This window comes from Gymnoscopelus microlampas, assembly GCF_963454915.1.
Source record: "Gymnoscopelus microlampas genome assembly, chromosome: 11".
In the NCBI taxonomy this organism is placed as follows: domain Eukaryota; kingdom Metazoa; phylum Chordata; class Actinopteri; order Myctophiformes; family Myctophidae; genus Gymnoscopelus; species Gymnoscopelus microlampas.
In genome coordinates this window covers 28225720-28247320 of record NC_139948.1, presented here as the reverse complement: position 1 = coordinate 28247320, position 21601 = coordinate 28225720, and the positions used below count along the sequence as shown (strand labels likewise).

The 21601-nt window shown below is 42.0% G+C and overlaps 2 protein-coding genes across 3 annotated transcripts; both read right to left on the bottom strand.

Annotated features, from left to right (window-relative positions):
- Positions 1–9700: 9700 nt before the first annotated feature.
- Positions 9701–12123, bottom strand: bglap (bone gamma-carboxyglutamate (gla) protein). Its single transcript, XM_084071876.1, has 4 exons — positions 12010–12123; positions 11050–11103; positions 10466–10559; positions 9701–9987 (listed from the first exon to the last, which is right to left on the bottom strand). The coding sequence occupies exons 1-4, from the start codon at positions 12068–12070 to the stop codon at positions 9885–9887; spliced, it is 312 nt and encodes a 103-aa protein (XP_083928002.1). The 5' UTR covers positions 12071–12123; the 3' UTR covers positions 9701–9884.
- A 2413-nt stretch (positions 12124–14536) lies between these two features.
- Positions 14537–18478, bottom strand: mgp (matrix Gla protein). Of its 2 annotated transcripts, none has more exons than XM_084071408.1 (5): positions 18364–18478; positions 16087–16179; positions 15911–15940; positions 15598–15703; positions 14537–15075 (listed from the first exon to the last, which is right to left on the bottom strand). In XM_084071408.1, the coding sequence occupies exons 2-5, from the start codon at positions 16145–16147 to the stop codon at positions 14913–14915; spliced, it is 360 nt and encodes a 119-aa protein (XP_083927534.1). In that variant the 5' UTR covers positions 16148–16179; positions 18364–18478; the 3' UTR covers positions 14537–14912. The 2 variants fall into 2 exon arrangements, with proteins under 2 accessions (XP_083927534.1, XP_083927535.1); XM_084071409.1 differs by having other exon boundaries at positions 14537–15069.
- Positions 18479–21601: the final 3123 nt, after the last annotated feature.

Here is a 21601-nt window from a genome sequence, read left to right as displayed (position 1 = left end):
TCGCCATGTTTACTTTGCCGCGAGCAACACCGGAAGAGACCGACGACACCGAAAATGTTATTGTGCCCCCAGTGGCCACCTCCAGTATCGGTACCCCGATGTGACGATAGTACCGATACCGATCCATGGTGATTGGTGCTTGTCTACAATAGTGGTTCTCAACCCGTCCTGGGGGTTAACCTCGGTCCCAGCCTCACTCATCTGCGAAAAGCCTGGGGGTCCACACCCCCAGGGGACGACGACAATTTAGAGACTTATTTAGGGACTTATTTTATAATACATTATTTTATAATTGTAATACCTCAAGAAAGAAAGAAAAGAATAAAGAAAGACCATTACTGCATCAAAAGTAATCAACAATCTATAAAAACTGGTCAAATATTGGCCAAATGGTCAAATTATATAAGAAAGAGGCAAACATTTAGAAAATTGTGAGCTTGTAGATCTGCTATTTTCACAATATTTATCTGTGGAACCGAGGGGTCACAGCCTGAAAAGGTTGAGAACCACTGGTCTACAACAATGGTTCTCAACCTATGGGCCGGGACTCCCAGGGAGGTCCCCAACCCCAATTGATTTTTTTGGGGGTCCCCAGATGATTAGCTTATGTGCAACATTGTTTTCATCTTACGCAACAGTAAACAAACCAACATAAAGTATATAATAATGTACAGGCTATATCTTTGCACATTTCTAAGGTCTTTTAAGAACTTTTTTATACCATTAAAATAAAATTGAATTAAAAAATAAATAAAATTGCACCATTTCGGCGACAAAAGTAATCAACAAACTATACTATAAAAAAAATCTAACTGTGGAGTCTCGATAGGCAACCGCCTGTCAGGTAAGCACCTCTGTAACTCTGAGTGTACAAATGGAACCAAATGGACCCGTTAGGGTCCATTTGGTTCCATTTGTACACTCTCAGAGTTAAATTAACATTGGTTTTACAATATAAAACGGCGTCCCAGAGATAGAAATGCCATTAAATGGGGGTCTGTAGCCTAATGCATGTCAAACTGGGGGTCCTTAAAATTAAAAGGGTTGAGAATCACTAGAGCCGTAAAAATCATCTCTTATTGGGGTCCCTGGTAGCTGTAGAATACAACCCTCGTAGACGTATTTATGATTCTGACGAGATTGAAAAAGTCAGAATCATAAATACGTCTACGAGGGTTGTATACTACAGCTAGGGTCCCTGGTATATCTTTTCAAATGGGGGTCCGTGGGCTAATAAGAGTCAATTTGGGGGTCCTTGACATGAAAATGTTTGAGAACCACTGTATTAGAAGGCTCTGGGCGCTAACTGCCAATCTATCAATCTGTGGAATCAACCTGAAGTGACGCACCTGCGTTGCCCAGCTGGGGAGCGCACAGACAGACCAAAAGCCCCGTCTGCCTCAGTATGGCCTGACTCTCCACGTTGACCAGACAGGTGCACATGCGGTAAGCAAGCCTCCACTTATTCTCCTCCTCATTGCTTGGTGTTATATGACTCGGAGTCTAACTATATTTCTGTTCTAGGTAACATAGGACCCGACACTGTTTAAACTAGTGTCGGGTCATGGACTGGAATCCCACCAGAGGGCGTGAAGGAGAAACGCATGGACAATTAATGACACAGAGCCCCGAAGGGGTGAAAAGCTTGTTGATTTAAAATGTTTTCACCAAACTTCACCCGGTACTGGGAGCCCGGTCTGACGCGACCGCCGCTCCGAAGCCGGCATCGACGGACCTCCCGGCCCAGTCCGACCGAGCCCCGTCCGGCCTGCCCCGCCTTCGGAGCCCCCAGCGACGCCTCCCCAAGCGGCGACTCCACGGGAGGAGACAGTGGCAGGTGAAGAGGAGAGAGTGCCCCACGCCCTGGCGGAGACCACTCCAGAGCCAGACGCAGACGCCGAGTTCCCATGACTTCCCACTCCCCGAACCACCCGTGAAATGGCCCGGCAGCGAGTCGTGGCCGTAGACTGACAGAGCTCGAGATGTGAGGGGGTGAGTGACATTGTGTCGCCATATCTGCGCACAAACTCTTCATGCTGTTTAGCCCCAGGACACGTGCTTTGCCTTTTATGTCCCGAGTCATGACACTGTTATATAAATGGTTGAAAGTAAAACGTCTGGCCACTGGTCCGCCAGCACATTGAACAAGCGCAGAGGGACCAGTGCTGCACCTATAACCAGGGGGCCACGCTGACACGCTCCGGGAGTTCCAGGTCCGGGAGAAGGTGGTGCTGGTCCCCACCTCCGACTGCAAGTTCTTGACCCAGTGGAAAGGGCCCTACGAGGTGGTGGCGAAAGTAGGACCAGTCGATTATCGGGTGAGGCAGCCGGGCCGGCGCAAAGGCCACCAGATTTACCACGTGAATATTCTAAAGAGGTGACACACGGCTGGCACGCTGCCCTCCTCGGCCCTAACCACCACCTCCCCGCAGAGAAGGTCAACACTGCAAAGTAGTCAAGTACATCAACCAATCAGTCAGTCAGTCAGTCAGCAGCACCTTTATTCATAAATTGGTATCTAGTGACCACTTGTAGCAACGGCAACAAAATGAATTGATGAAGCACCATGTCAGAAGGGTACGCAGTACAATGTTTATTTTTACTTGTCCATTTTCCATTCCTTTTTTCTTGTCTACTCCAACTGTCATATATTGTACTTTTTTCTTGTTTTCTTTATTTACACTGTTCTGGAGTCGTGTCTGCTTTGTTGACATGCAGGCAGCAGCAGGCTTAACGGGAGACCCTCCAAGTTGAATTCCTTGTCGCAGTGTATATCCGGATCGATAAGACCGTGGATGTCCATCCCAGTCTCCTCCCCAACCTGTTAAGTGCATGGTCAAAGTCACCGAGAAATGGTTGTTGGCGGGCAGCAATGGGGTACCACTTTGCTTCCTACAAGAGAAAAACATCAACACAATGAATGTTGAGAACCACTCAATGTTCTACAAGAGGATGAATGATGGGAAGACGTGGGTATGTACCTCGATCTCATTTGAAGGGCACGTGAATTCCCATCCGGATGAATAGTTGTACTTTCCATATGAGTCATACGCGAGGTACAACGAACATTTTCGGTCATCAGAATTCACTGGTCTGGTTATCATCTTTAGCGGGAAGCTCGCATTTGCTTGCATCTCCACAAGTAAAGACTTGATGTCCATATCGGTCTCTTCCTTAACCTGGCGGTCAAAGTCACAGAGAAACCTTTTATCTCCATATTCTAACTTTTTGTGTTTTTTTGTAAACTAATGTCCTACTTAATCATACTACAGCGTCACACAAAAGCATCAAAAGTAGTTTTGAGCTTGTAGATCTGCTATTTTTGAATTTGAATCCTGAAAAGTAACTGTTTTGGTAGACTATCGACTAAGGGTAACCGAGAGCATTCCATAACCTTTTAAGGGGGTCCCGGAAACCACTGAGAGCCAGCGCTAAAATGCAATTACTCACATGTGTCAGTTTGTCATTCAATATGACAGCGCCGTAGGTGGGGAGTTGCACTGTGATGTCGTCATACTTTTTCATGACCGCGTTGATGTTTCTAAGGTCTGGACGATGCATGAAAAGATGATTGACACCACAGAGTATATTGCTGTCAAGAACAACACTAACCAGTGGTGGACAATAAGGAAAATTTCCACCCGATAGACAGAGACAATATGGAATTCAGTGGAGTGGATAAGCGAAGGACTCTCACCTTATGTAGGGAAAGATTAAGGTGAACCTTAATAGTCGGATCGATAAGACCTTTGATGTCCATCCCAGTCTCCTCCTCAACCTGTTAAGTGCATGGTCGAAGTCACAGAGAAATGGTTGTTGTCGGGCAGAAACCTTTTATCTCCATATTCTTTTTGTGTTTTTTTGTAAACTAATGTCCTACTATTACTACTACAAACATTATTCCCAAAAGGGTTGAATGATGAAATTCCATGGCATGTGATGTTGTAATTCATTGTGGGACTATGCATTTGGAAACTCTGTAATACTATATATATTAATTGTCTGGGCAAAACCAAGCTCTAATGCAAAGTTAAGAGTGACTTATGAAAGCCGCAAGGCCGATGTTTTCATATCTTAAGTTTGTTTCTGTATAAACATTTGTGAATATTTGTAAATAATGGATGTATATATGTTGAGTCTGGGCAAATCGACAAGCTCACACACTAGAGACAATCATTGAGTGACACTCCCATTGGGAGTGTGATTGTCTCACACCTGTGAACCAGATGGAGTGTTTGTATATAAGATCACATAGTGAACAGTATTGTAAGACACTATTGAGGAAGGTCCAGACGGACCGAAACGTTTGTCATTAAAAAAAGTGAGTTGCCACAGCAAGATACAGTGTGCGGGACTTCTTGTTTGATTCAAATTATCTACTATCCAACGCACCTGAAATAAGTAACAGTGGATGTGCGATTATTCTCTCTACATTGACTACTATTACTACTGTCATACTACAGCGTCACACAAAAGCAGTTTTGAGTTTTGAGCTACTTTTGAATTTGAATCTTGAAAAGTAGCTGTTTTGGACATATGAGGTTTTCCCCCGATAGACAGACGAAATGGAATTCAGTTGTTATACACACGTGTGTAACCTCTTTAACCATTATTTCATACTTTGGCAATTCAAGATATACAAGCTTATAGCGCATCACTTCGTGCCGTGCTATGAGCTTGTAGATCTGCTATTTTTTTGTTTTTAATCTTGAAAATGTGTGCAAATCTTTGAATACTGTGTGTGTGTGTATGTATTGTTATTATTGTCAGGAGAGACAATGCAATACATTTATGCATAGCAGTGCATCATACTTCACAATACAATATTAGCAATCTGTGTGTGTAGATATATAAATAGGGGTCCGCGGCCAAATACATTTTGGTGGTCCTTGACATGAAAAAGTCTGAGAACCACTGATTTAGCAACATACGTTTTTCAGAAAACTATTATGATTTAGAAGACATTTGTAGAATCGGCCTCAGGTCTTACTGGGTTTATAGAGGAGTTGTTAGTATGCAAACTTTATATATGTGCCATGTCTAGTTTAGGATATTCATTGTCCAGTTAGTTGCATAGAATGTTTATATGACCTAGGTTCGGTAAAGGTTGGCCTGTAATTGATACCACATGTTGACCCCAGATGAATACATATAATCCTGTGTGACTGGCTGAGCTGACCAATGTTGTGTGAGGAAAGCATATAAATTATAAACCCCTGTATTGCCAATGTTCTTTGGAGAACTCCTCGGATTGATCCGTACAATAAACTGACACAGAGATGGACTTCTTCACTCCTGTCTAAATTTCTTTTACCAGTGCCATGCCATGAAGGATTCATATTATCAGGAGTGTATTGACTCACCTCTCTTATGACGCATGCACTAGGCATCTCATCCTTTTTCCCCTTGGGGAATCCCCAAGTCTGTGTCCTCCCTTCCTTGACCAGCACGACCTAAAATGGAGTGACGTTAGTAGGAGTGACATCATATGGCTCTTCTCGACTACAAAGGGTAACCGAGAACATTCCATAACCTTTTCAGGGGGTCCCGGAAACCACTGAGAGCCAGCGCTAAAATGCAATTACTCACATGTGTCAGTTTGTCATTCAATATGACAGCGCCGTAGGTGGGGAGTTGCACTGTGATGTCGTCATACTTTTTCATGACCGCGTCGATGTTACTAAGGTCCGGACGATGCATGAAAAGATGATTGACACCACAGAGTATATTGCTGTCAAGAACAACACTAACCAGTGGTGGACAATAAGGAAATGCATTTACTTGACTATTACACTGTGAACACTTTGAACCTGGTAGGGGACTCAAAGTTGACACTTTGTCTCCTACCGGAGCCACCGCCAGTCATGAAATTATTGGCTTTGGAATGTGGCAAAAACTAAAAAATCTCCATGAATTCAAGTCTCCATGGGGTGTGTGATTGATAGAAAAAAAAAGTCATTTTGGGGGTGAACTATTCCTTTTAAGTTTTCATTTAGTTTTTGTCAGTGAAAAAAGGTAGTCGACGAACATTTTTCATCATAGTCAACGAAATTAACTCTGGTGACAACCCTCCTCATTCACTCACTCATTCACATCAAAGGATATCAACTCTTGCAAAGTCATCACGTAGACAGGTTGGAAGGTTCTGCTGATCCTTCTTCAACCTGTCGATGTAGTGCCAGTGTGCCCTCTCCAACTGGCTGCCGATATGATACTCAACCTGGTTCTGTGGCACCCTCCTGTCCTCCCGCAGGGCCTGCATGAACCTGTATGAAATATTTGTATTATCATTCTAACTTCTTGTTTTATTATTATTGAGCAATAATCAACATTATTCAACATCAACATCATGAGCTGCCCAGTCTGGAGGACCTCTACACCCAGCGCTGCCTCAACAAATCCCTGAGGATCATAAAAGACCCCACCCACCCCCATAAAAAGCAATTTTCCCCACTCAAGTCCAAAAGGGTAAAAGGATACAAGATCCTCTCAGCGCGCACTAGCAGGCTGAGGAACCGTTTTTTTCAGACTTAAATGACAGTCAGACTTAAGTGGCAGCGGTGGCCTAGTGGTTAGAGGGGCGGCCTTGATACCGGAAGGTCCCTAGTTCGATTCCCCAATTCATCACATCGATCATGAATCACCGCTGAATAGCCCTTGAGCAAGGCTTCCATGCAGGGTCCGGCTGGAAACAAGTTTCGTACTTAGTCCGACACCCTGGGTAAACAAAAAACTTTGCTTTGCTTTACAGGGAAAAGCGATGTGCAATATACTATACCTATACTCTGCACTATGAGTTTTTAAGTTGTTTTATCATGTTTTTATGGTTTTATTGTATTGGAAGTTCCGAGCGTACGTTTTTCACATGTATGTACCTAAACAGTGCATCTAAGTGACAATACAGTGAATCTGAATCTGATTCTGAATCTCAGCTAAGGGGTCCTTGAGGGTCCTATTTTGTTGGCATTATTATGCGTTTTGATAATATTTCCAGGGACAAATGTGTATTTTAACTCCTCAATCTGGTACAGTAATATAATGACATTTCAAAGCGTCTACAGTGTCGGTGCATTAAACCGCTTGGCTCTTACACCTGTTATAACAAGCTTGAATCTTGCAGTTAACTTTTTTGCAGCTTTTTTTTTTATTGTATTTATCCAAACCATGTGGATACCGACACATATTACTTTAGTGTGAGTTAACGGTTAGGTATAGCTCTGGTCCATAGAGTTAGAAGGAGTTAAGGATAACTCCTTCTAACGCTATGGACCAGAGCTAACGGTTAGGCATAATTTAAGGTGAGGGTTAAGGTATAACTTTAGGTTGTGGAGCAGACATTGGTTTTATGTTGCTGTGGTTGCTATAGGAAAGACCCATACTCTCCTCTCCAGGTTTATTATTATTATTATTATTATTATTATTGCTAGTGAGCCATCCACTGTATAGACAGAGACGAGATGCAAGCCTGAAACTCAACAATGGCTTATTAATAATGTATTAGCAAACAAAGTCATAAGCATTCATAGCCATGGATCACAAGACAACGGTCGTCATGGATGAACTTCAACATAGTGTTTGACCTTTCTCCCTTTTTGGTCTGTACATCTACATAAACGTTCAGATTTCAAATATAATATCCTAAGAACCAGGATAATTACCCGCTCAGGTAAGGAAGGCAGAAGCCACGGATCAGGAGGATCAAAATTGACATCTGCTGGTCGGACCAGGTTCCACCAAGTTGGAGTTCTGGAGAGAACAGAACACAAGTTCACACAACACAACACTATCTTTATAGTTTTCTAGATTCACTGGAGGCTATATTCATGAACTATTGTACAAAACGACACAAGTATTCAATAAAATGTGTTGAAAATGGGAAATACTCCAGTAAAGTAAAAAATCCTCAAAAGTGAACTTAAGTAGGCTACAGAACTTAAGTAAATGTAAAGTTACTTTACACCAATTTGTAACAATGAATTTCAATCTAAAAATGATAACAAATAGTACATAGTTACCTATCTCATTAGGTACTGTAAATGTGATTGATTGAATTCTACATTAACAAGATTATTAACAGTAGGCCTACAAGTAGTAGGCCTACACTACAGTCAAAAGTCATACTAAAATACATTACAAATGCGCACCGAACGTGCACGTTTATGTGCATAAATTACCTCCACGGTGGGGCCGGAGCATTAATTTAGGGTCAGGGGCAGGGGTCATAAACATGTCCGTGGCAAGACATGTCTATGTCCGTGGGCCGTGGCCTATCCACCTGTTTCTTGGCTGTGTGTTTTCCACTTCCTGTCGGATTTCATTGGATATCATAAGTCATCTGACCGGTTCATTATAATGAAGAAACATATGAAAATGCGTTTGAATGACTGTGGTGACTCGTAAAGTAACATGCTCATTACATGAGTTGCAGGAGATTTTTAGTAGGCCTATTACACATGGTACCATGTACACACAATCGTCAACAAGACAGCTACAAGAAATGATTGCTAATATCTGCCTCAATTCTGTGAAAATAGCAAAATGTGCTTTTAAAAAAAGTAATATTACCAGAATCACATAGGCGTAGCCCTTAATATATAATAATGGACTCCTGATTTGCCATATTGTCTCATATTGTCCACGGTCCGCTCCTCGGACTGTTGACTGTGACTTTATTATTTAGCCCTTCACTGACCTTTTATGGTATTGGACCCTTTAGGCCTGTTTAGGCCACTCTTTCTGTTGTTTTGTTCCCTGTTCTCTGTGCACCTTATTTTATAGTGTTGTCTTGGTGTTGCCGGTCTTGTCTCACCAGTATGTAGTTCACCTGTGTCTTGTTCTGTTACAGCCAATCATGTGTTAATTGTCCTTTGTTCTCACCTGTGCCTAGTTAGTCCCTGTCCATTTATATGCCTCTCTGTTTCCAGTCTGTGTTGGTTCATTAATGCTGTCACTTCGTTCTGTCAGTTACCTGCTGTCTTTATATTCCCTGTTTAAGTAATAAACCCCCCTGCATCTGAATCGTTCTGTCTCCGCTTCACTGTCTGCGCTCGGGTCCTACACATCTCTGCCCCGCACGGGTAGCCTGGTAAACCCTCCTCGCCGGAAATCTCATTTGTAATTTATTTCAGGTGTGAAATGAGATTTTCCGGAGGGAGGGGCTTTATCAGGCTAACGCACAGGGACACAATTGGTTGCTTTCACAAAGGTCTGAAAAGAGTTGTTCCTTCAGGGTTAGTGGAAAGTCATTGGGTCCCTTTACCATAATCTCTTTTATAGTATCATACTAAAAAGTGGAATATCTCCTGCCTCACTAAGATGCGTGGTTGTTTTTTGGTCTCAGAATGTATATATTAACTTTTTTTTTTGGAAGGGTTACCAAGGTTTTTGTATAATGTTCACTATTGATGAAACTATGAGGTAGGATGTACGCACTTTTCCTAAATAAAGAATTGCAAAAAAAAGAGAGAAGAGTTGTTCCTTCATGTCTGTAATGTATGATTTTTTAAATCATTTATAATGTCTTATTTATTTGTTGTGTGATATAAAAGAAAAAAGGTTGCGTGCCCCTTTCTGTAAAGCCACTCCTCCTAATGACTAAATAAAACACAAAGGCAGAGTTTTGTTTGTCTTTATTTTGTTTCAACCCACTACACTACTGAATATCAGAAATTATAGAGGAGATAATAGTAATAATCTCCATATTGCTCCTTTGTCCCTTCTTTAACCTTCTCACTTTGCCACTTGTTTAATGACTTCAATACATTGCAAAACATTTGAAAACCTTTGTATTTGCGTGCTTATAACGTTAATTGTAAAACAATGTCAGACTCAATGAAAAGAACATTTAATCATCATTATCAACTTTGGCTTAAGTGGTTTGACATTTAGTAGGGGATTGGTCCATAGTAGGCAGTGTAGGCAGCAATGATTCCAGCTGTATCCATCATGTCCTCACAGCCCATGTTAGCCTCACACACCTCTCTCAGACTGAAGAGAGAGAGAGAGAGAGAGAGAGAGAGAGAGAGAGAGAGAGAGAGAGAGAGAGAGAGAGAGAGAGAGAAAGTATAATGTGTCATTGTCCCAGATGGTAGCCTACTGATAACAGACGGTATCGTCAGGAGGATGTGATGAGAATAATTACCAGATAATCTTGATAGCAATTCTGAGGTTGTAATATTCTCTTTTCCCCTGTAATATTGTCTCTAATACTATGCATGTATCACCCTAATATCCTGTTACACACCACTGCCTTCACTTTAGAGTTCTCCAGGGTCACCCATGCAAACCATTAGTGTAAGTGGCTAAAAAGCAACACAACAACAAAGATCAATATATATTGTTCTCCGTGTTTGTCCTCATAAACAGGTTATTGCATTGGATTCCAATATGCTTCTGCATTTTAAAGGGTAATGAGAAAGTAGAACATTAGTGTTTAGCAGTCCAGTATAACTGTACAACAGGTCACCTTTCCAGCTGGGTCAGCGTCAAGTCTCCAGGAGCAGTTCCAGCTCTCTTCTGTCGCACCACTGTAGAGGCCTCTCCCCTCTCCACAAACACACCTGTATGTACACGTATCATCATTTATCATCTGCATTTATACAATGGCTCCCTGTTCAATAATTAGTTCTGATTGGTACCAGATTTACAAGTGATCATTGATCAAATCTATATCACAGAATTGCATAATGTTGCCTAGAAATGTTAATGTAAAGCTGAAAAGTATATTTTTGTGATGTACAATTCAAGAAGATTCAAAGAAAAATTAACACCACTTCCTCCGGGGGCTTGCAACTTAATTTTAAATGCTCCAATTTTATTCACACTGTGAACTGCTTGCTGCTGTGAATGAAATTTGAGCATTTAAAAGTGAGTTGCGAGCTTGTACAATTGAAGAACAACAAATGATTTCCTGCACCTGTTGCAGTATTCAATTCAGTTCAATTAGGTTTGAGCCAAACGCATTACGCTTTTAATAGATTTATTCTGCATATCAATATACAATACATACAGAAAACAGAACCAAGTTATATGAAACTATCTTAATCTTACCCTCCTGAGCAGGGTTGTCACCCGCAGGCTGTGAGCCGGTGGAGGTAGAGGCATCTGGTGAATACAGGACAAACAAATATTATATCATAATCATTTACTTTATTCTCTGGAAAGGTAAGCCTAATTCTTTAATCCGCTCACCCCAAAATTACTGTAAATTATTTTTAGTTTCTTTTGAAATCTGAATTGAGCAGCAGTCATTCAATCTGGTAGGTTGAACCATGAATTTTAATACTGCCACGTAGTATAACCATGTGTATTCTATTAGTCAAACATTGATACATTGTGCATGAGAATCGATTCAGTAGGCTACAGTGGAAAATGAAACTGTTATTTAAAGCTGCAATCCCTAAGTTTAGTGTCCTCACCAGGATTCGAACTCCGGTCTGCTGCATGTGAGACAAATATTTACAGCCGATTCAAGACAGACTCCCCACTTGGCTTATATATTAGATTTTGGGCTTATGAGCTTCAGGCAGTGCGACGTGTTAACCAGTAAGTGTCTTACCCAACACTGGGATCTACATTGTTCAATGGAGTAAGGATATCACATCTAACCACTGCAGATGTGCTAGTTAACATACTCTACCATACACATTGGTTCAAATTATATTTTATTTATTAAAATAAGTTCCAGATTGCAGCTTTAAATGTATTGGTTTTAAAAGCATACTATAGATTTGAACCTTGATTTCATGGGCATATTGCATAAACGTTGATAGGCTATACATCTATTTTGAATGACATCCACTATAGGATTCAAATTTGTAAAAGCAGCTTTTCAATCTTTTTGCCTGTACTTCCAGTAAAATCCTTAGTGTAATCCATTTGTAACACCCCATGTATTACATAAATGTGTACACTCTCAGACTTAAGTTATCACAGTGAGGATTTTACTGTGTACAGGACATGCAGTATATTGTAAGCCTGTGTATAGTGTCTCTGTATCTGTGTTCTTACCTGAGGTCAGACACACTGCTGCCAGGCAGCAGAGAACCAGGATGGCCAAGGTCTTCATCATTTCAGCTTCTTTCTTCACTGTCTTCAGAACAAGGACTGGAGTCTTGCAGTGCTCTGGCTCTTTTTGTGTCACACTCACGCACACCGGGTTTATAGATGTGGCCCTCACCATGGCTTCAGTATTTGATTGGTTAGGGCATCATGTATCATACACCCACAAAGATGCAGAAATACACACCTCCATAAAAATGCATGTGGCGATATGCAAGGAAAGGACGCAAGCACGCACGCGTGCACACACACACACACACACACACACACACACACACACACACACACACACACACGTACACATACAAAAACATGAACAGAGAGAGGGAACGTCCATTCACTCCAAAGGGTTGATATTTGTTTTTAACCTTATGTGATATGAAAACAGGCATGGGTCGGGTGATTCACAGCCTCAAGGACAACTGTTTGGAAATAGTTGTCCATGTCCGGTGTGTTCAGAACTGGCCTGTTGCTCAGGTTGATCCAGCCCTGATTGGATAAGCAGGTGTGAAATGCACCTGGCTCATATAATGTGGGATAGTGTTTGCATTTCCACATCCTCCTGAGCTTCTGGCTCAGTTGACATGCATGCTGATGTCATCAATTGGGCGAGTTGCCATGTCAGACATAATCTCTTCTTTTCAAATACTTTTTTCCTTCTTCCCTCTCATGCAGACACATGACACAGTATACGCAGAGCGAAAGATGATAGAAAGAACTGATCACATTGTTAAGTACGAGAGGTATGCCCAGCATACCACCAGTGTTAGGCAAGAACTATATGATTTCATTTGATTGTATCAAATTTAATTACAACGTAACATTTGCTATCAGATTTACCAATGCCTTTCAGAGGGGATAAGAGTTTCATTAAATGGCTTTGTGGGTGTGCAATACCTGCAGCCAACCTGGAGAGGTCAGCGTTTTACAGTGTGCCCACACACCAAGCCATTCTGGCCACAAAATACATGTTGGGGGAAACCCATATGATGCTAATTGAACAAGAGGAGAAACCACTGTCCCACATTATGTGACAAGGTTTTAATAAGAGGCTTTTGTAGTTTATTACAAACCACAGTGATTTCCTTCTACCTAAAGAAAGAGAAAGCAACATTTAAGAATAAATGAAGGAGTTGTGGTATAGGCCGGGCCATAATAAATATTTTAGGCATAAGAACATATGGGTATGGCACCTATATGCTGAATGTGGCAGTGTACCTATAATGGTGTATGTAATTTAAATCAAAACAACCACAAATGAACTTCTAACTTTTCTGATTTGGTTTATTTCAAGGGGGACATTAACGCAATAAAGTGAACCACTTTGGAAGCTACTTGTTGTACAGAATTTATTTTCTTTGTGCGTGCTTGCTCTAGTTGTTTGTTTTGGTTTATTTGAAGATTACTTATCAAAAATAATCCTGTATTACTGCGCTGAACACCTGTGTGGAGCCAAAGGTATTCTATAGCTCTCATCCCCCTCATTGATATTATTTTAGCATATAAAATGTAAGGTCATTCTTGTTTTATTTTTGTCTTCTGCTTTCCTTGGTGTCTCTGTAGACTGGAGCACTGGACACCAAGATGTTGGATGGGTCTTAACGGTATTACATGGGGTGTAATTTCACAGTCTGGGTCACTGCTGCTGGTGCCGCGTCTCGGTCCACAGGACAGACTTCAGGAATTCATCCCAGGACAACTTTAATTGTGCACAGTTTTGGTCTTGTGGTCATATAAAAAAAAGTACATTCAACACGACTGCCCTTCTGTGACAAAGATCCAATGTCCTGAGATGAAACCAATGTGCCATTTTGTACAGATGGTTTCTGTGTAAACACAGAATGGTGTTCTGACCACAGTCATTACTATTAGCAAGGTCTGTACCTGTTTTCTTTTTCTGTTTTTTTTTTATAGCTTGTTTGTACTTTTCAGCAATGTATTTAATCTCAGTTAAAGGTTTCCCTTATATACTGTATGTAATTAAATCATTTCTATGCACTTGAAAATTAAAGTGCATATTCAAAGATGTCTGAAACCTTTGTCACATGACTAAAATAGGAATGTCAGGTTGAAAGTGGTTAACTACATTGAACAAACAAGATATAAATAGCCTATACCTCTTTGCATAACTTGGGTTAGCCTTTCCTTGTTTGTGTTTTACATCGGCTTGTCACTTTTGGTAGTGTACTCTGCCAGGTCATAGGAATTTGACATCTGCTGCTGGATATAATCAAAACAGGCGTTTAGCTGGAGAGCACTGTTGGAATTGGGGAAACTAAATCAAAATACTTGATTCCCCAGTCAACCAACCTATTGGGACTTCTACAATACAAACTTTACACAAGAGTAATATAACAAAAACAAAAAACATCAACAACAATACAATGTATTGTCTTCTCAAAGACATGGAGATAGACAAAGCAAATAGTGTTGGACAAGTTAATGAGAGAGGCAGATACTATAAAAATGAATAGGGTAGTGTGAGAAACAGTTATCTTTATTCACACAGATCACATTAAGCTTATAAATATTGCAAAGATTAATAATAGTGGAAAAGTGTTACTACTGAGGTTACACGAGAAATGAGACATACATTTCTACATATATGCATGAGTGATGTTGCACAGTGCTTCAATATTTATGTGGAATGATTAAATTGCATTTGTCTTTATGTTATGTATACCACGCACACTTTATAATGTTTAACACCTTGAGCCTACAGTACCTAGAAAAAGTTTTCTCTGGCGCTGTCACATTGTGTAAGGCCATCAAAGCAAAACATAAATTACGCCGTGGTGCATTGAATGAATGAGCGCAAGATAATAATCACTTTCGCAGCAGGCAGACTTTGTTTAGACACGGCGGCCCACAGCTGGGTTCTGGTTTACAACTGGAATCCGGGCTCCGTAGTACCTCGAATAGGCCTGCTGGTAACCGTGGCGATAAGCATAGTGGCGGCAGGGAGCGTAGTCCTCACATGTCTCCGCACGTCTCTCAGCTGGAGACTTCACTGGCCTGGAAAGAGGGGTAATGTGTGTGTGTGTGTGTGTGTGTGTGTGTTTGGGGGGGAGGGCAGTCAAAAGAGTAGAGGAGCGGGAAAATGACAGGCAGATTTAGTTTTTGTTGCATTTCTTTGTATTTCATCACTACTCCAACCGATTTTGTGCGTGTGCGTGTGCGTGTGCGTGTGCGTGTGCGTGTGCGTGTGCGTGTGCGTGTGTGCGTGTGTGTGCACGTGTGTGTGTGTGTGTGTGTGTGTGTGTGTGTGCGTGTGTGTGTGTGTGTGTGTGTGTGTGTGTGTGTGTGTGTGTGTGTGTGTGTGCGTGTGTGGGGGTGGGTGTGTGTGTGTGCGTGCATACATGTATAGGTTGTGCCCACATCTGTGCTTACATACTATAGTTTGGCTCATGCAGGTGGTCTGAATGTAGGGGTGTGTGTGTACGTATGTATTGTGTACAGGTATATGTGAGAAAGAGAGATAGAGAGAGCAATAGAGAGCGACAGTGTGTGTTTTGTGTGTATGTGTCTGTATCTTACCTTGTGTAGGTGAACCTGCTGTAGGGGTACCCTCGTACTGGGTTGTATGCGCTGCCCCTTTGTGGTGGGATGAAGGAGTTGGCTTGGTGTGGACTCACAAACACATCTGTGGCCACATGAAAAATGTTATAATGGATAAAGACACAGTAGCTACAGTATACCTATTTAGCACACCAATATGACTCTTTTAAAGCAACATGTAAAGCTAGGTAGAAGTTAAATGAATGGTTGAGATATAATAGTATATCTGATATACTATATTGCGTTATGGGATGCATGTTTTTCCATGAAAGATAAATTGCATTTCAATCACCTTCAGCGGATTCTGAGCTTTCATTTGAATCTATGGGAAAAACATGAAATGGGGTTAAGCATGAATGAAGCATGAGTGGCTGTCTAGGACTTAGTATATATTACAGCTTATGAGTGGGAAATGGTCACTGAAATGTTGGAATGGTTGGAGGTGGAGGAATGCGAGAGGAACTGTACCATAGCAAACACAGAGAGAGACAAAGGCACAGAGTGCCACACACTGCAGGAAATTCCTCATCTTGGCTCTCGTCCGTCAGTCTGTCACTCTGTCTGCAAGAGACAAGGAGACAGGTAATTCAGGGAGCCACCTGATCACTACTGTGAGAGGTTGGTTCTGCCTAGTGAAACATGAAGTGTCAAGGACACAGTGACTGTTCCCCCTGTGAATCTCCCTAATAAAGTCTCAAATCCTAAGAAAGGAGAGAAGGGAGAAAGGATTACATTTAATGAGAAAAAGACAGAGGGAGCTTTAGAGCCAGAGAGAGAGAGAGCCAAAAAGACAGAGAAGAGAGAGTATTTGGGGCAGCGAGCCACAGAGAGAGGTCTGATTATGAGTCTGTGGGCAGACAGGAAAGAACCGTAACTAGAGATAGAAGTTTAGAAGTGGCAGCATTTCTATATGTGTGTCTGTGGTTTCATGCATATGCAGCACCAGTCACACAAGTTCAGTCATACAAGTTATCCACTGAACACATATTACTGTCAAGGCAGCAACGCACATCCATACATGGCGCAGGGCTACTGAGATATTTCTAGATGAGACGGCAAACACACCAAGGCAACTTTCTATTTAAAACCGATCTTGCATGTGGTAAACATGTCAAGTGGGCACACGTTGTTGTTTTTAGTTGTTGTTGGTGGTGTTTGTTTATTTTTTAGTGTGTTTTGAGTGACTCTCTTTTCAGAGAAGTTCCTGAGGAACTACACACAGCCCACGCAAGAGCTAATCCTCTGTCTAATGAACTTGAACTTAGTGCAGGAAGATGGATGCCTGTTAATTGTAATGCAGCAGGTATAATATATATGGTTAAGTATGCAGATATGCACACAAACTCACATCTTCGGGCACACATACACACACTCACACTCAGATAGACAGACACAGACACGCATTCACGCATTCACGAACACACGCACACGCACGCACGCACGCACGCACGCACGCACGCACGCACGCACGCACGCACGCACGCACGCACGCACGCACGCACGCACGCACGCACACACACACACACGCACACACACACACACACACACACACACACACACACACACACACACACACACACACATTCACGTTCCATCACCACAGAAATGCTGTCGTGCCAATCCTCTGAATTCAGGTGTAAGACACTTGTACAAACAGCAGTCCCAGATGTCTTCAGGAAATCAATACAGACACTCACACATGCTCATGTGTACACACACACACACACACACACACACACACACCCACACACACACACACACACACACGTTCGTGTGCCATCACCACAGAAAAGCTCTCACACACACACACACACACACACACACACACACACAGAGACAGGCACGCACGCACGCACGCACGCACGCACGCACGCACGCACGCACACACACACACACACACACACACACACACACACACACACACACACACATTCGTGTGCCATCACCACAGAAAAGCTCTCATGCCAATCCTCTGTTTGTAGGATTTGGATGGGATTCTGTTTCAGCAGGCCTCCTCGCCACAGTCAATAGCACCTTTCATCAAAGAACACACATGTGCGCGCACATGTACCCGTGCACTCAGGAAGCTCATAACTTCAGTGCTTTAAGCACAATTTGGCAGCAGTGTCAGACACATACTCAGCACTCTGCCGGTACAGGAACATTAGGCCTAAGGCCCAGGGTGCAATGTTTCTAACCACTAAAAGGTCTTACATATTGGGTTTACAAGGACAAAAAGAAATCTGTGTGAGTAAGTGAGCAAATGAGAGAGTGAGAAAGAGCGAGAGAGAGAGTAACTGTGTGTGAATTCTGGTTGGATGCTGACAACAGTGTCTAGAGTTTTATTCCCGTCTGAGCCTTAGTAGGGGTCCCAGGTTCACAGCAGGTTCAACATCCCCCCTGCCAGCATCTCCATACCAAATGTGCCCACCTCACTGGAAAAAGCCCCAGCAGGATGCCACTTAGTCAGCCTGAAGCTAAACTTTAACTTTTTTGTCAGTAACAGATAGCAATAGTGTACAGTACAAAATATTAAACAAGGACTTCCCATGCAAGTTGGAGTTGGATTAAACTAAAAAACAGATTTAGTTGTTTGTATTGTCTTTTTCTGACGCCCAGACTCTTTTGGCAGTTTTGACGGAGACTGAAATGTAGAATAACTATGATCATAATGGAGAGACCATGTCCTAGTCTAAACATTTGTCAGGTTATAAACATAAAGAATAGTATGTTGAATGCACTTACCCAAAGAGGATGATTACTGTGTGAAGAGTCTTGGAAATATCTCTCTATGTATTTTCTCCCAGGGAATATTTCTTAATTCCTTACTGCAAGGCTTTTATACTCACCTCTCTTCCCCCCACCCACCCATTTTCCCCCCAACTCTCTCTCTTCCTCTCAGCCCTCGCCCACTCTCCTCCCTTCTTTTGCTATCAGCCGTTTCCACCCATTCAATCTTACCAAACTATTAGCTCACTCTCTCCCCGAGTCCTCTGCGTGCGCACACACACACACACACACACACACACACACACACACACACACACACACACACACACACACACACACACACACACACACACACACACACACACACACACACACACACACACACACACACACGAAGTCACACACAAATTCACATCAGGCACACACACCTAGACACGCTCTATGAAAAACAGACGAGGGGAAGAGACAGGAACGTAGAAAAACAGGCAGGGGGTAAACAGAGAGAGACAGAGAAGAATGGGTCAGAGAGGCGAAAGCCTGTGCTGGAGGTCTACTGTATACCTGCACCATAGCAACTACATGACATATTTATTGCTTGTCTGATCGGCAAATGGCAGCACGGTATGAGGGGAGTATCTTGCATATTTCCCCATAAAAACGTCATTTTATTTTATATATAGCTGAACTGTACTAACTTTAACTGGTGTAGGTAATGTTGATAATCTTATGTACTGTACCCCAAGTTACCCACTACCAGTGGTTATGGCCAACTGTAGCATTTGCTCTGGAATTTGTAGGATGATAATTTCATAAAAGCTCCTGCACCGTATCTTCAAAGGCAAAAAAAATACAGTTTTAATGGGAAACACAAGGTTTTGGTCCGGAGACCTTCTTCATCAGGTTATCTCAGATAAAAAAAAAACTCCTGCACACTGCCTTCAAAAGCAAAAATAAAGTTTTAATGGTAAACACAACGTAAGATAATATGAAGGTCTCTGGACCGAAACATTGTGTTTCCTATTAAAACTTTATTTTTGCACTTGTGGGAGCTTTTCTTATGCACTGATCAGTCCTTGGTCTTCTCTGATGCACCTGTCATTTTGTGCAAAAGTCGTTTTAGGATCATTTGTCATGCTTTTAGTCAAAGCTCAACTATGCGTTGAGCTTTGACCCCTAACTAAGGAGCTTTGACCAACTAATTAACCCATTAAGACCTGAGGCCGATTCTACAAATGCCTTCTAAATCAGTGGTTCTCACACTTCTCGCACTAAGTGACGCTCTGTGAGCTTGTATATCTGCTATTTTTGAATATCAAGCGCAAAAAAATCTAAAATGACACTGATGTTTTCCCGGTTTTAATGGGTTCTTAAGGTAATACAAGGGGCTGTGTTGCATATATAATCTTTTGGATGAATTCATATTTACCTGTTACTATTCATATTACATAAATTTTTAAAGAGGGGGGTATATTTCACCACACATCGTATGTCAGAGTTTGTATACACCACAGTAACTTTGATAGGTAATATGCAGAACAGCACCTCGAAGGGTTTAATAACAAATCTCTAATAATTTGTGAGGAGAAGGATTTCATTGACACACCTTTTACAAGGTACGTTTTATATGTTATGTTATACGTTTTATAAGTGTGTATTTGAAAAGTTTGTGTGATGTTGTATACCAGCTACACCTGAAGTGTGTTTTAAGTCATACAACTTGATTTAGTGTGACTGTACACGCTACTGTATATATCCCAGCACCTTTATAGCATGTTTCCCAGTGTTACGCAATATGCAACATCAGATTTCTTTCAACCAGAACCTGTGAATAGCTGTCTGAAACCAGAGCCTAGCCAAACAGTAAATAAACCAGAATAGGAGGGCCAAGCCGGCCGGGAGTCAGACAGACAGATAAACACTGAGAGAGACATAACTACGAAGATAAACCCCGCAGGCAGATAAGAATAGGGGGAATTCACGGAAGGGGAGAGAGAGAGAGAGAGAGAGAGAGAGAGAGAGAGAGAGAGAGAGAGAGAGAGAGAGAGAGAGAGAGAGAGCAATGGGGAGCACCACTCAAAATACAGATGGATCGAGGCAAAAGAGAAAGCACATGTTGTCAGCCTCTTAGAAGTCTGGCAGTGGGGCGGCAGAAGTATAGTCAGTGATGTGGTCACACCAGGCTTTTCCAGAGGCTCTGCTGCCAACACAGATATTAAATGTCCTATATCCACAAATGAACACCAATACAAAACAAAGAAGAACTAAAGAGGAAAAATGAGAGAGAAAGGGAACATGAGGGAGGCCTGTAGGGAATGAGTGAGTGTATGTGGGGGGGGGGATTTTTGCCTAGGCCCTGCAGTTGTTTATATTGACTGAGGATGTTTGGGAGTCGACAGCCTTCTATGGGAGCCAAGAAAAGATAAGCTGATTTATATTTTATTCAAAATTGGCTGCATATATGAGGAAGAGGAGAAAGTCGGGGGAAGGAAGGAAGGTAGAGAGAAGTTGGAAACAGTGAGGGCTGTGGAAATAATGACTGGTATGCTGTTTTCATTCGTTTTTGTTTCTCCTCTCTCTTCATCATGAGACTGCAGCCCGCCTTGCATTCACCCTTTCTTACTTTATTACCCTCTCTCAGTATTTTTCCTATTTCGGTCCATCTGTGCCACTTGCTCTTATGTAATTCATATCCTGTGTCAACCAGAGTCCGTATGCCACTCTCTAAACATTCTAACCGAACTCAGGAGTAATGTTCTGGAACGAGTTTCAGACCTCCAGATCGCATGTTTTTGAGGGAACAAATTGAGCCAAAGGCTGAAGATGAATGATAAAGGGAAAAAACAGGATGGGAGAGACAGTACAACAAGCAGTTGGCACCAACAGAGTGCACCTGCCTGATGTCTGAACCTGAGACTCAGACTGATGACACAGGTACTAAATGGAGCAGAAAAGAAAAGGGGAATGGAAGGCCATTTAAAGACACAGCCATAATAATACACAGGTGACAGTGTACAGAATAGGAGATGAGAGGAGAACTGTGTGAAATGAGTGGGTCAGTTTCTATTGGCTCTATCGATCACATGATGAAGAGACGTGCCTGAGCCAGTAGTAGAGAAATGACAGAGTTCTTGTCGATGTATCTGAGTGTTGTTGTTAACTTATGTTGTATTGTTGTTATATTGTGATGTCGGTTTGTTACAGGGCTGCCAACACTCCTGGATCCTGCAGGAGTCGCCTGGATTATGACCACGTC

Bases quoted from the DNA above. Each gene is read 5' to 3' on its own strand.
- bglap (XM_084071876.1), bottom strand. From the start codon at position 12,070: ATGATGAAGACCTTGGCCATCCTGGTTCTCTGCTGCCTGGCAGCAGTG. The intron at 10,560-11,049 runs GTAAGATTAAGA...GTGTACATACAG, and splicing joins TGACAACCCTGCTCAGGAGG to GTGTGTTTGTGGAGAGGGGA. The intron at 9,988-10,465 runs GTGACCTGTTGT...CTCTCTCTTCAG, and splicing joins ACGCTGACCCAGCTGGAAAG to TCTGAGAGAGGTGTGTGAGG.
- mgp (XM_084071408.1), bottom strand. From the start codon at position 16,147: ATGAGGAATTTCCTGCAGTGTGTGGCACTCTGTGCCTTTGTCTCTCTC. The intron at 15,941-16,086 runs GTACAGTTCCTC...TTTTTCCCATAG, and splicing joins CTCTCTCTGTGTTTGCTATG to ATTCAAATGAAAGCTCAGAA. The intron at 15,076-15,597 runs GTAAGATACAGA...CCCTCTTTCCAG, and splicing joins AGCAGGTTCACCTACACAAG to GCCAGTGAAGTCTCCAGCTG.